This window comes from Brachyistius frenatus, unplaced genomic scaffold (assembly GCF_029030835.1).
Source record: "Brachyistius frenatus isolate BFR_SWC_R1_liver_20210118 unplaced genomic scaffold, ASM2903083v1 Contig_99, whole genome shotgun sequence".
Taxonomy (NCBI): domain Eukaryota; kingdom Metazoa; phylum Chordata; class Actinopteri; family Embiotocidae; genus Brachyistius; species Brachyistius frenatus.
In genome coordinates this window covers 317,607-332,085 of record NW_027210698.1, presented here as the reverse complement: position 1 = coordinate 332,085, position 14,479 = coordinate 317,607, and the positions used below count along the sequence as shown (strand labels likewise).

Below are 14,479 nucleotides of genomic sequence, written 5' to 3'. Positions count from 1 at the left end.
AACAACAACAACAACAAAAAACCCGACATTGAAGTGGACAACATTGATTTTGACGCACGTAGTAGGTGTTCATCAGACACAGTGCACACATGGAGGAGGTGAAGCGGTTCGTGTACGTACCATTCAATCTCGTTTGCCTGTTGGCTCGGACTCGTAAAAATGTCTGCAGGCAAAGAGGAGAGAAAAAAAAAAAAAAAAAAAAAAAAAAGAGGGAGGAAACATTCATTAGATATCAAAGAAACATCGGCATGTGTCTACAGGTGCAAATGTAACTTCTCAGCGCGGGATTACTTTGGATGCTGGGGGGGGCTGCTCTGCTCAGACTGGGGCTTTCAGACTGTAAAGAAGCAAACCTACATCTCTCTTGTTCTCCACCTCCTCCATGTCTGCCTGCTTCCCGCCCCAGCTCGTCGGACAGCTACTAAAACTCACGTGCCCGCCCGCGCGCCTTCCCGGATACTGAACATCGCTGCAAAGTCGAGCTTGTTGTGTCTGTTAATTCGTGCGGATGGAAAAGGATTGAAAGTGCCGCCCGTATCGGCGAATACCACTCATGCCCGACGCCATGTTGGCTCGTTTTGATCACGTGACCGCGCTGGAAACGGAAGTCGGGAGACGTCACTTGTTGTTTCGCGTGTCGGCCGCTAGGGGGAAGCAGCGGGTTTTTGTAGAGGGTCTTTTCTCAGTCACAGATTGGGTGTTTCACACTCAAGACTATTAAATACACAACTATTGTACTTCTAATCTTATATTCTGTTTGTTTTTTTTACTCAATAAAAGACCTTTTAAAGCTCAATAATTCACGGTTTGCTAGTGGACATGTTCTATTGTTTCTGCTGGTGGTTTCACCAATTTAGGTTTTTTTTTCTTTGTGCACAGGAGATTGTTTACAGTTTTCTAAGACCTACATTCAAAATTCAACTTAAGAACATGGTTTTGGTAAAGTACTGGGGTTTTATCAGTAAAAAGGTCATTATGTATTGTTAAGATTAGATGGTCAAAACTGATGCATCAGCAGGCATGGCTACAGTGGTAAATAATGGATTATAGCATTTCAGGTGTGAAATATCAAGAGCTACTTTAAGGTGTAGGCTGGATTTCACCTTGTTTGGATTTCGAATGTGAAGGACCCCAACTAAACAGCCCTTTTCTTTGCAAGGTTTGTAAGGGGTCACGATCCCTTTAACGACACGTTTAATTGTATATGCTTAGTAGTTTATGTTTTAATGTAAAACATGGATGTGTCAAAAAGTAATGGAGTCAAAAGTACAGTATTTATCTCTGAGATGCTGTGGAGTAGCTACAAGTACTGTAACTAGTAATGTAAAATGTAAAATCTTAAGATTATAATGAGTAAATGCTACTGTTGCATAAATTATTAATCATGCCTTCATCTGGAATATTTGGGTTCCTAGCTAGTTCAGGTTGCCTCGGACAGATTCCCGGCATCACTGAAAACAATGGCCTTGGCATTGAGCAGCACTGTGAAATGAATGAAGGGAGGTTAGATTCCTCTCTCCTCTCCACTTCTGTCTTGCAGAATGTCCTCCTCAGGTCTACTGGGATTCAAACCCAGAGGCCTGCATCTCTTTAACTACATGCTGACTCAGGCACTCCCAGTTATGGATACCCTCTCTTTGACACGGTAACGGTGAATCGGCAACGGTTCAGTCCTCTCACCGCCGGCTCGTCGTCCATCAGCGAGAGCCGTCGAGCTGCCGGGCCCTCACCTTCCCCTCGTTGCTTCGCTCTCTCTCTCTCTCTCTCTCCCCTCCCGGCTGACTCTTTGAGTTATAGGCCTACTTGCCGCACGTCACCACTACTACCGTATCATTATGATACACTCACCGAACGGCTGCGGATAGGTCAGGTTTTCAGAAGAAGTGAAGAGGTAGAGTGCGCTGAGACAGACTGACAGGCAGGGACGAGGTGGCAAAGTCTGCCATTATGCTTTATTTTCCAGGTGCTCAAAGGAGTCACCATTGACTTAATCATTTGTATAATATAAGGTGATTTCAGCAGTTTCACTTAATGAGAAAATCTACTTTATTGCTATAAGGTCTTTATGAGCTGTGTCATTCTGAACGTATGGATGTAACGTCTGCATGGACTTAATAGTTCTTATTTTATGGTGTGAGGGGGGAAACCCACTTAACCCCGAGATACATCACAGCCAGAGGAATTACCCGAACAAACTTTGATGCATCTAAGAGATAAAAGCAGTCAGGGTGACATGTGAGATTTAAGCAGATTGGCCTGTTAGTCAACTTAACTGCTGAAAAGGCATAAAAAAACCCAAACCACCGCAGGCTTCTGCGAGCCTGTTATATGTCATAATTACAGAAATTCACTATTTGATTAAATGCATGATGGAAGTCTCATGATTTGCTACTTTGCCAATAGAGCCAAAATAGCAACTCTGAGCATTTCTAGCTTCAATTCATTCTGACATCCAACTCAATGAAAGTATAGCATCAGAGTGTCAGCAGGGTGACACTGAGGGTTTGTCTGATTCAGCGGTTTCTCAGCATCAATGCGTGATGTGTGACAGAAACAGGATATATCACAGTTTAACCTGTTGCCATTCAGCAGAGTTTTAAAAAAACCCAACATGTATCAGAATTCTGTATTTAACAATTGAATACAGCTTACTAATGAAGTACATGTATTCAGTCTTAAAATCACGGTTTGCAATCTGGTTCATCTGAATTTAATTTGTGGCATTGAAACTGTTTTATTGGTTTGTGAATTGCCGTTCTGAAGCCTTGAGTTTCAAAAGTGACCGTATTTGGGCGAGCTGGGGGGAGTGAGCGATGGATTTGACTTGGTCTGATTGGGAACCCGAGGACATTACACCCGCCCACTGATAGCGGAAACATGAGTGCACCGCCTGCTCAAACAGACACACATCCCTAAACAATGCTTTCTAAGGACTAATATCTAATTAATGAAGGAGTTATTTTCAGAAGGCCCACCAGAAAACTAATCAGAATGAGTGACTTTCGGTATTACTCATAGAAAGAATGTATTGACCTTGTATTTCATGAGAGAAGTTGAATAGGAGTCTATTGAGCCAAAGGCTTTTTGAAGTGGTATTGCAGTTTAAGGCAATTCTGCATTGGCCTCATTTTTCTGATCCGCAAGCTACATCCTGTTTTATATACAGTCTATGGGTTTAATAGTCCTGTAATCACAGAGCCCATTAGCCTATTGGTACACATTTAGTGTTATCCCTTTAGTATTGATGTCCAGCTTGTCTTAATACAGAAATGTCTGGCTGCAAGACAGCACTGTTTTTGAACTTATATGACAGAATTCATTACAGCAGAACTGATCAAACTAAGTAACAAGAGGGAAAAAGCTAGAAAAATACTAGATATTCAAAATTCAGAGGGACCTTTGTGGCAATAATGAAACAATGTTGTCAAACCAGACTGACTTCAGCTGTGTGTGTGTGTGTGTGTGTGTGTGTGTGTGTGTGTGTGTGTGTGTGTGTGTGTGTGTGTGTGTGTGTGTGTGTGTGTGTGTGTGTGTGTGTGTGTGTGTGTGTGTGTGTGTGTGTGTGTGTGTGTGTGGGTGTGTGTGTGTGTGGGTGCCCGTGTGTGTGACCTGGTATCTGTCGGAGTGGTGGGCGTCCTCAGAAGACAGGGGCGAGACCACGGGTGACTCTCCCTCACGCTTGATGTGCACCGACAACAGCATCGACTAGAGAGAGAAACAAAGAGAAATAAAATGCCTCTTCTATGCAGACGATCTTGTTATATTATCACCTCTGGGACAATGATACCAGCAGAAACTGTCCACACTTGACAATTTTAGTATGGATATGATTAATAAACATGGACAACAAACGAGTTATGCTGAAATTCCTGAATAAAATCAGATATCATGTCAGGTATCTTTTCATTGCCAATTTATGTTATTAAAAAAAGTTTTTTCCTTCTGAAGGAAGCCTGCAGCAGATGTGTGAAGGCTGCTGACGTTCTGACGGTGTAGTTGAGGTGGCAATTAAAAAAAACCAAATAATGGAAGTAGTTCAGGAGTAGAAGCAGAAATAATGAAAGTGTTGAAAGACTTTGCAGTTTCAGTATGAGTGTAATCACTGAAGAAAATTGTAAGGTAAGTTAAAGTGTGAGCTGCGAAAGGAGTTAAACATTCAGTTTAAATTGTAGCACGCTGAAAGGAGTTGGGTTGGGCGGTGGGTGATACAGTGAGCTGAAAGTCAGTTGCAGTGAAAGAAATTAGTGTCAGTTCAAGTGCGTAAACTGAAGTCAGTTAAAAGTGTTGGCTGAAGTGTAAACGCTGAAAGCAGTTGTAGTAAAAGGAAGAGAAGAGGTTTCAGAGGTGAAGATCTGAGACCTGAAAGGGCTTGAAGTGAAGTGTGAGCATTGAGGTGGGAGGTGATGAGGTCACAATGCCAGTCAACTTATAAATGGTGATAGTAGTTACATTTTCATTTGAGGAATAAGAGTAAACAGTGCAGCTGACTGAAAGCAGCTGATGTGTAAGGGCTAAATTCAGATTTATCATTACTGCTGGCTGTACAAGACTGCAACATAAATATGCCAAAAAGTCAATCAATTAAATTATGAGAATCAGACTTTATTTCTGTATTACTATACATGTCTTACATGGAAATGAAAAGCAGGGCCGGGGAATCGTTACCCTTGGACAATTTCAAGAGCGTTATTGCCACAGATGCTGAGAGCGACACGTCATTGATGATGACTGTAACCTGCCTGACTTTGTCTATAAAATCCCTTCCACTGATTAGAGTTAATGTTTATGGGACGTTAAGAGGAGTTAGGGAAGAATGAGAGATTGGAAAGAGAGAGGAGGAAACGTGGAGGAGAGAAGAAGAAGGAGGGAGAGAGGGAAGGAATGAAGGAGGAAGGGTAAACATCTGAAAAAAGGAGGAGTGGAACTGTCTGACATTACGGGACACTGCTTGTCCATAAATCTGTCCCACAACACTTTGCACACACGCGCACACACACACACACACACACACACACACACACACACACACACACACACACACACACACACACACACACACACACACACACACACACACACACACACACACACACACACACACACACACACACACACACACACACACACACACGTGCTCTCTCTTGCTGTCACACACACACATAAAACAATATCCTCTCCTAACCCACTCTGTGACAAAGACAGTCTGGGGAATTCCTCAAGTGAACGAGGAACAGGGAGGTAGGAGAGAAAATGAGAGAACGGGAGAAGAAAAAGAGAAGCAATATCACTTTTTTACAAGGCTTAGTCCTGACAGAGCTGTAGCTGCGTCTGTGTGTGTGTGTATTTTCATGTGTGCCTGTGCTGCTGCTTTTTTTTCTTTCTTTTTTACAAGGCAGCTATGAAATATTTGTATTTACAGTCGTCTCCTATTAATCAAGTGGAAAGGAGCAGAGCAGAGGCTTAAGTGCTCGACAGCAGTAATCTAATAATAATATGTGAGAAATGACCAACCTCCAGTGCTGCCACAGTAAATTGGACATTATGCATGGTGCTTTTTTATGCCTCCGTGTGTGTGTGTGTGTGTGTGTGTGTGTGTGTGTGTGTGTGTGTGTGTGTGTGTGTGTGTGTGTGTGTGTGTGTGTGTGTGTGTGTGTGTGTGTGTGTGTGTGTGTGTGTGTGTGTGGTCTTTTCTCCCTCTTTTATCCAGGTTTAAAAAGGTCAGGAATCATTTACCTGAGGGTCTTCTGGGAATACGCTGAAGTTTTATCATTAGAATATGACATTTAATGGTATTCTACAAAGAGATTATAAATGAAGATCTTCCTGAAACTTTGGTCTTTTAAACCAACCAATTAAATCAACATGCAAAAAGATCAGCACCAAGGAAAAACTGCATTTAAAGCTACAGCCGGGTAAGTTCCTGGATCTATACACCAGAAATTAAAAATCTGAATTTGCATAAAAATGCTACAAAAAAGAGTTCTGTGAGTTTTGTGAATTTGAATTGAAAATATTTGAATCAAATTAATGTAGGATGGAGTCCAACATTGGTGTGTGTTTGAAAAAGTGTCTGGCCCTACAGATCGTTTTCCCTCTAACCCAATCACGCTGGCCGAACCCCCCATAAGTAGGTGTGTTGGGGTTAATCTCTGGTTTAACGGGGCTGTTTGGTGCATGCGAGGTAGGAGGCCGACAACAACAGCTCCATGTGCTTCACGCCGGCCCTCTCCATTCTACAAAGCCCCGCCGCTGAATACTAAACAACGGCGGTGAGATGCGCAGTCACGGCCGCAGAGGAAGGCCAGCACTCACCCCACAACCCTGCTCTGTCTGCCTTCTCAAGTACGAGCCCACCCACAGTGCTGAGGGCCCAGCGCTAAGCCTGGGTCAGCACCCAAAGGTGTGGGGGGAATAAAAACACATCGCCAGAATTAGTGTGGATCTCTTGTGCATTGGTGTGCACGTCAGATGAACTTTTTCCTGCAGTCTGGTATCTGACTTTAAATAAAAACAAAGGTGGACCTGATGAAGAAGTTGATGGCATTAAGGCTCTCTTCAGGAAACAATGACAGATCTCGCTGTTATGTTGATGTCATATATGTAGAGTCAGGAAGCAAAGCTTGATCAGCTTTGGCTAAAGTTAGAATAAAAACTGCTTTCATAAATAAAATCAAGTATTTATGTCACCCAAAACTGCATTTTATAATTTAACAATTCCTTTAATAGGAAAGAAATGAAAAGGAAGTAAAAACTTCCTCTAATACACTGATTGGAATAGCAGCAACATTTTAGATTATTTAAGCTTTGTTGAAATATAACTTCATAATTCAGAAGTTTGGAAGATTGCTCCACTATGATTAATAATTTCTTAAAACAAGTCATCAATAAGCCATCCCACCATCCTCACTCCTCTTTCTATCTGAGCTACAAGCTGGAATTTTAACATTAGCTCTCCTTACAGTAAAAGATGTCAGAGTAGTGAAGGGGTCTGTCAGGCAGCTGCTGGGTTCAAATGAAGAGGCAGATATTGTGAGGAAAAAGCCTCTTAATGGAATCATGAATCTGCCTTTTTAAAAAAAATGTATATAGTCTTACATCGTCTGGTGTTTTTTTCTTATCTCTTCTGTCTATCTGCGTCTCTCTGTCTCTCTTAATTGGAACAATCACAGTACAGTGCCTCTTGGCCCTGCTGCCTGCTGGACCACGGGAGACTGGTATTTCTCTCTCTGTGTGTGTGTGTGTGTGTGTGTGTGTGTGTGTGTGTGTGTGTGTGTGTGTGTGTGTGTGTGTGTGTGTGTGTGTGTGTGTGTGTGTGTGTGTGTGTGTGTGTGAGAGAGAGACACTGTAAGACAGAGGTCTACAGTACAGCTGATTTCCCTTCAGTGCAGAGGAACAGAGGCAGAAACAGCTATGGACAGTGAACAATTATACACACTAGGTGTCATATTATGAACTTTAACCAGGTTTATCATGTTCACATAAAATGTTGTCTTCAGTAATATAAAAGCATCCTCTCCTCTCCTCTTTTTTTTTTTTTTTTGAATATGTTTTGCCCCATCATTATGTTGGTGCTCACCAGCACTTTTATTTGGAAAAGTTGGAGCTTCAATTAAAGATTTAGATAGATAAAAGGGGAAATGATGAGTTTCAGACTGAATGAAAAGGTAACATTTCTCACACAGATGCATTATTACATGATACCTGTTCATACTGCATTAAAAAAATAAAGATGATCTCACCTTGGGGGTTCCTGGAGTGACTATTCCATCCTTGAGTGACTGGTTCTTACTGCAGTAGAGAAAAGAGGACAAAACAGAGTTTAGTGAGGCTGCAGCGCCGAGTTAAATCTGCTTTTATGTCCCGTGCTTGTTCAGCAATTTCCCGGGTAAAACAAGTAATATCTGTGAATTTTGACAACGGCTCACTTGGGACCAATTTGCCCGATTCATGTTCATGCATTCACTTTCATCCAGTGCTCTTCTCCTCTCTTCTGACAGACCCTTCATACACACATATCCTGCTACTCTGTAATTTAAGTGTTTTAGCAAGTATGGCTACAAAGCAATGACTACTAAGAAAATGGACTCTTATATATAAATATTTATTGACGTTTTCACACAGACAGTGTGTGTGGGTTGCAGGGCCAGGAGCAGGAAATAAGTGATTTTGCAGTGATTTGATTTGTCAGTGCAGTCTGCCTGCGGTCACTTTGACTCTGAAATATGTTGAGGACAATCAGCTGGCTTGTAAACATTATAAGGAAGATGGGGGAGAGGGTGAGGGTGTGGGGCTGGGGGAGGGATCCAGTGTAGATGTTAACGTGTGTGTTTATGACATTGTAGATTGGGGATGAAGGATAGACATATAGACTTGTGTAATTTTTTTCTGCCAACAACACACATCAGATTTATTCACAGTATTTTGATCACTGTTTCTGACACCTTTGTTTCCCTCCTTGCCTTCTCTTTCTTGCGCTCTCTCCGTCTCTCTCCGACTTTCACCCAAACACAGAGATACATTTCTCCGATTTTCACCGGGTGTCGCGACAGGCTTGACGTTGACAAAGCGAGACAGGGTTGTCATGTTTGCTTTGAGACGCTGTTAGCACTCCAGACCCTCTTGGACACACACACACACACACACACACACACACACACACACACACACACACACACACACACACACACACACACACACACACACACACACACACACACACACACACACACACACACACACACACACACACACACACACACACACATTCATACACACAGAGTAACAGACAGACTGTGGCAGACCATGGAAGGAAGGGTGCCTAAAACTGAATTGAGTACAACCTCTAATCTGACAGCATGCCTTGGTAGACAAGGGATTTCCTTTTTCAATGGATGGATGGGTGGGTAATAAGAACAAGAAGCCTTATTTATGTGTCACTTATCTGATAGAAGAATTTACAAAGTGGAGCACAAGGAGGCATAAGAGCAAGACAAGGGAAATATAATAGCAGTGAGATATGATGCATAGCTGCACAGAGATGAATGGAGGGGGGGTGGATGTGTCAGAGTACTATGGAAGTATTTATTATTATACATATTATGCTGCAGGATGTAGTTCATTTATGTCTTAAAAAGATCTATTCTTTCCACAACATCACTAACTATCCGTTTATCTAAAGGTGCACTCCACGAACTTTTCACATGAAGGACAGTTTACATGTCATGTGCAGTATTACTCAGGCGTGGATAAACAGTTGTGCGGTTATGTGACTCTCCTCAGGGGCGAGGAAATCACCTTGATAATATCATAGTGATGTCATCGGAGTTGTCTTGGCTTGGTGACCTTAACTTGCTATCCAAAAGAATGCGGTACAAACACAAGGCATTTGAAAGTCATGTTCACCAGGCAGGTTTAACAAAGAGATGCTATTTGCTTTGTGGGAACTGCATTACCACTCTTTTGACTTGATTGATAAAAAGAGACTGCACTTTTAATGTGAAGTGCAGTTTCTTTTTACTAAAATCTCCCTATTTATGGCACACAAAGGGATGCTTCTTAGGAAAAATTGTATGTTTTGTCCAAAATGCAGAATTGTATCAAATGCTATCTAATCAAGAAAAATGTCCCTATGGGGACAATAAAGTATATTGTATCGTATCTTATTTTGTCCATTCTGTAGTCTGACCATCTCTCGTGTGCCCCCAAACTGAACTGACCTGAACTACTAAATTGAAGTACCCTTTAAAGGCCCAAATGAAATGGTAGCGGGAGCAAACGTGAACGACAACATGTTGTTGGTGGTATTTGCTCCAGTCAAAGTTTGACTTTTGATTTGATTTTGAATCTTGGCTTTGCAAACACGGTGTGATGTCAAACTGGAGAGAGAGACAGAGTTGTGTAGCAGATAGTTAGTCACCACAAAAAAAACACAATTATAAATTAAACCACAACCTGAAAATGTGACTCTACAAGAAACTACAACCCTACAAGCTAACAGTCAAAGGAGGTTTTACATGGATGCATTAGCTACAAATGACACGATTGGATACATTTAGTTGTAGGTGTTGTCAAATCCAATCAATCAATATTTTAAAATTCACAGCAAAACAGTAGGATTTTGAGATGCTATTACGTAAACATCCGGCAAATATTTGTCATCGAACAAAAGATAAGCGAACAGCTGACACAATGTCAGGATTAAAACTCAGGGAGTGTATTTGATTTTGTTTCCTCTCCAGAAAAAAAAACATGTGTTTCCCATGAAGAAAACATGGGAAACACATGTGATCACATGTATGATACATGTTTACCACATGTTGCAATATATGATAACAGGGTCAAAATCAATATTTAATGAATTAATAACAATGTTTTCACATGGGAATCTACATGGGCTTCACACAATGCACCATTCAAATGTTCCAAAACCACGTTTCCATGTGCACAATCACATGCGATCACGTGCATTTTTGCACATGTGAAATTCGTGTGTTTTTTCTGGAAGGGTATGTATATATATGTTAAATGTCTTTGTGCATGGCGGACATGTCTATGAAAACCTGTCACAACCTGTGTGTTCACGTGTGGATGTGTACATGCATCTGTATATTGTCTTGCCACTTTATGTGTGTGTGTGTGTGTGTGTGTGTGTGTGTGTGTGTGTGTGTGTGTGTGTGTGTGTGTGTGTGTGTGTGTGTGTGTATGTCTTCTGTGTGTGTGTGTGTGCGTGCGTGTGTGTGTGTGTGTATGTCTTCTGTGTGTGTGAACGCTGAGCAGCAGGCCTCACCTCCACCAACAAAGAGAATAAACACGGGTGACACAGTCAAGCTGCCGTGTAATGCAGGGGGATCTGCCAACACCCCCTCCCCCCAAACCCCTCCTCCCCCCACACACACACAAACTCTTACCTTTTTCTATCTGTGTCTCTGTCATCTCTCTCTCCTTCTCCCTCTATCTCTCTTTCATTCATTACCTGGAACCTCTGCAGAGGCATCAACAATAACAGCCACCTCTACCTGCTTGTTGACAGTGTCAAACAGCGACAAGAGAAGGAGGGAGCGCGAGAGGACAGCAGTTGCATGCCTGCCACGATGGGAGAAAATTGCCACGGTGACAGAGGGGATGATGGAGAGATGAAAGGAAAGGGAAAAGGAGGAGGAGGAGGAAGAGGAGGGGGGTGAAATGTGAGGTGAGAGAGGGATGAGGTGAGGGAGGACGAGTGGGGCAACATAAAGAGAGAGGTGAAGCGAGGGAAAGATGAAAGACGACAGAAAACGAGAGAGAGGAGGAGAGGGAGTGATGGGAGAGTCGGTGTGCTGCCGCCTATCCTCGCAGCTTCACGCGTCTGTTTGCCCGGCTCTATGAATTTTTGATGGCGAGGGTTATGGGGCTAGAAAATTCCAGCTGGCTGCCATGTCAAAGAGAGGAGAGGAGTGGGAAAATGAGCCACACAGCAAAGCGAAACAAACACACCAGACAAGACGGAGGACGAGGAAGGAAGAGGGGGAATGAAAGACACAATTTAAAATGTGTTGTGGTAATGAGGCGTGTGTGTGAAGAGGGGGAAACAGGTGAGGGCATGTTGCAAGGGGTTCTTACACAGCTCTGTCCCAATGCATCAGACAGGGAAGCTGTTTATACGGCACCTTGTCTGAACCACATAATCTGAAGAAGCTAGGAGATCATAAACAGGAAGTAGCCGCACAATAGAGGTATGAGGGAAGGGGGGGGGGTCAAAGCAGGGTCAAGCAGAGGAGATGAACTTTGTGGTTGCTGACAACAAGTCAGAAATCTGATAAACAATACACTGAAAATCATTTCTTTATTATTTATTTCATGAACTCAATTGACTGTCTGAAAACGATGTATTTATTTGGTTCTATTTGTGTTACACCTTATGTGAATATCATATGATACACACATATCCTGTAAATGTAGTGGTACATCAAAAAAAAAACTTGGGAGTTACAAAGTTAATTTCTTTAAAGTCACAAACCAGCATAATGTAATTTCAGGAAGTTTTTTGAAATAAAAGTACAAGCAAAAGTTGAGATTCATTTTCAGAATTTCATTCTATGTGCTGAACCTCTTCTGTCAAAGCTTAGAGGGACACTGCAGAAATGTAGTGCATTTCTTTGAAGTTGGGGGACTTGCAGACCATAAATAAATAAATAAATTATTGAATTCATCAAAACCACAGGGATTGAGGTATCCAGAGTATCAATCCTTGTTATTGGACCAAATCCCAAAACATTGGATTTATTGCAAAATATGATGCGTAGTGCAACTCAAAAGAATCTTTCATAAGTACCTCCCACCCTGATAAACTGTCACATCTGACTTTATCCTGCCAGTCTTGCAGGCTGAGTAATAAAATGACCTTCAAGTGTAAATTCTGTGGAGTGCCCCATTAAATATGGAAATAAAAGGTAAAAATGACACAAATTAAGAGTTTGTCATGAAAGCTGCTCCTGCAGATCAGCAAACACAATGATGTTCATTGTTCATTACAGCATATGAGGAACAAAACTTGAGAACAAGTTAAAATCCTGATTGTTTTGATAGATAAGCACGTCGGGCCAGTCACTGTACAAAGTAGGTGTCAAACCACCATCAAGTAGGCGATGATTTGAGCTTTGGAAAGTTAACAATGTGTGGATGCAAAGCTCCAGAACTCCTGCTGTGTGATGTTATATTCACCTTCACTACTTTCTGGATTATGTAAACTACTTTCCCACTATATTGAGGAAACATTAACAGAATTTCTACAGGCTCATTTGAATCTGAGCAGAATCTTTGTGACTTCCCATCAATTACTGCTCATTGTCTGATGTTATAATCTGAATTTCTCTCATTTTTAATAAAAAATATATATTTAAATAAAATCAGATACTGTACTCAATGTGGACCAGTCTCTGATGTCAGCACCAGTTTGAATTGATCTGATCAGTAATTTGGAAGCATTTCCATTTAGTAAAACTGCCCACTCAACCTCAACCTGATTAAATCTGCATCAATCCTACACGAGTAGAGACAGACTGAGTTTGACTGACAGCCTCCCACCTCCACTCCCGACCAGCGGGGGGGCCAGAGAGCGCGAGATAAAGATGAATAAGTCTTTTCTTGGTGGGAGCTGGCTGGAATGGATGGAGGGAAGAATAGAGGGATGGTGCTAAACTCAAGATACTGATTGCTTTTTGCCTTTTTGTGTCATCTGGTGGAGAGGTGGGGGTCTGCTCGAGTGGAGGCAAATTGATTATGGAGGAGGAGGAGGAGGAGGGAGAAGAAGAGGAGCAAGAGGTCTGAAGAGGAGGGGTGATGGGGTATGTAGATTACTTTTGCCCCTCCTGAGCCTGTACCTGACATGTACAGGGCATGATAGATTTCCATTTGCCAAACTCTACATTTGTGTGTGTGTGTGTGTGTGTGTGTGTGTGTGTGTGTGTGTGTGTGTGTGTGTGTGTGTGTGTGTGTGTGTGTGTGTGTGTGTGTGTGTGTGTGTGTGTGTGTGTGTGTGTGTGTAATTTCCATGTCCATACACAAGAAGCTGTGGCCCATGAACAAGTGACAGAGCTCACAGTCACCAGAGAGGACATGGTGGCAGCTGTAATCAAACACACATACATTTACATGCAGCGAGAGCGGGAAGGAAGCGGACAAGAGACACAGACAACAAATAGAAACACACATAAGAGCAGATATATCACACACTCCTCAAACACACACACCTTCGTTTCCATACCCACAGCTCTTTCATTCAGCGAGCGCTGGTCATCATTAAAGACAGATTTACTACAAATTGGACCAAATTCCCACTGTCACTTTCAATGATGGCAGCTACCAAGCAGAGAGGCGGAGAGGAGGGGAGACAGTGTGTGTGTGTGTGTGTGTGTGTGTGTGTGTGTGTGTGTGTGTGTGTGTGTGTGTGTGTGTGTGTGTGTGTGTGTGTGTGTGTGTGTGTGTGTGTGTGTGTGTGTGTGTGTGTGCGATTCACAACCAGGTTAGTTTTGTGATATAACACGCGGACCGTCACTTTCAGCCTTTATTTCATCTCCAAAAACACGCAGAGAAATTTTGTGTTTGCATCGCATGAAAATATTTCTCTAAATGCTCTCGTTCTGCATCCTTCTTCTCTCTTGTGTTCTTTTCTTTTCTCCTGTTGTGTGTATGGGTTAATGGCGAGCAGGTAAATCAGCCAGCTGTGACGTTAGCCACCATCCCATCTCACCCGGGGATGACGCTATTTCCTTAAATAACTGTGTGTGTGTGTGTGTGTGTGTGTGTGTGTGTGTGTGTGTGTGTGTGTGTGTGTGTGTGTGTGTGTGTGTGTGTGTGTGTGTGTGTGTGTGTGTGTGTGTGTGTGTGTGTGTGTGTGTGAGAAAGACAGAGAAAGTGCATGTCAGGTCTGAGCTTCCCTAGGCTAGTATCTCAGACTCCCAGAGGGAAGGACACACTACTAACCTTTATTAATTATTGAAAC

The 14,479-nt window shown here is 42.3% G+C and overlaps 1 protein-coding gene across 4 annotated transcripts in view; it reads right to left on the bottom strand.

Annotated features, from left to right (window-relative positions):
* The window catches only part of rnf220a (ring finger protein 220a), a 180,491-nt gene that overhangs the window by 34,959 nt on the left and 131,053 nt on the right, over positions 1–14,479 (bottom strand). For all 4 annotated transcript variants that reach the window (XM_069711366.1, XM_069711367.1, XM_069711368.1 and 1 more), the window contains 3 exons: positions 7,740–7,788; positions 3,610–3,705; positions 121–163 (listed from right to left, as the gene is read on the bottom strand). In XM_069711366.1, coding sequence (XP_069567467.1) covers positions 121–163; positions 3,610–3,705; positions 7,740–7,788 — 188 coding nt within the window. The remainder of the gene's footprint in view (positions 1–120; positions 164–3,609; positions 3,706–7,739; positions 7,789–14,479) is intronic.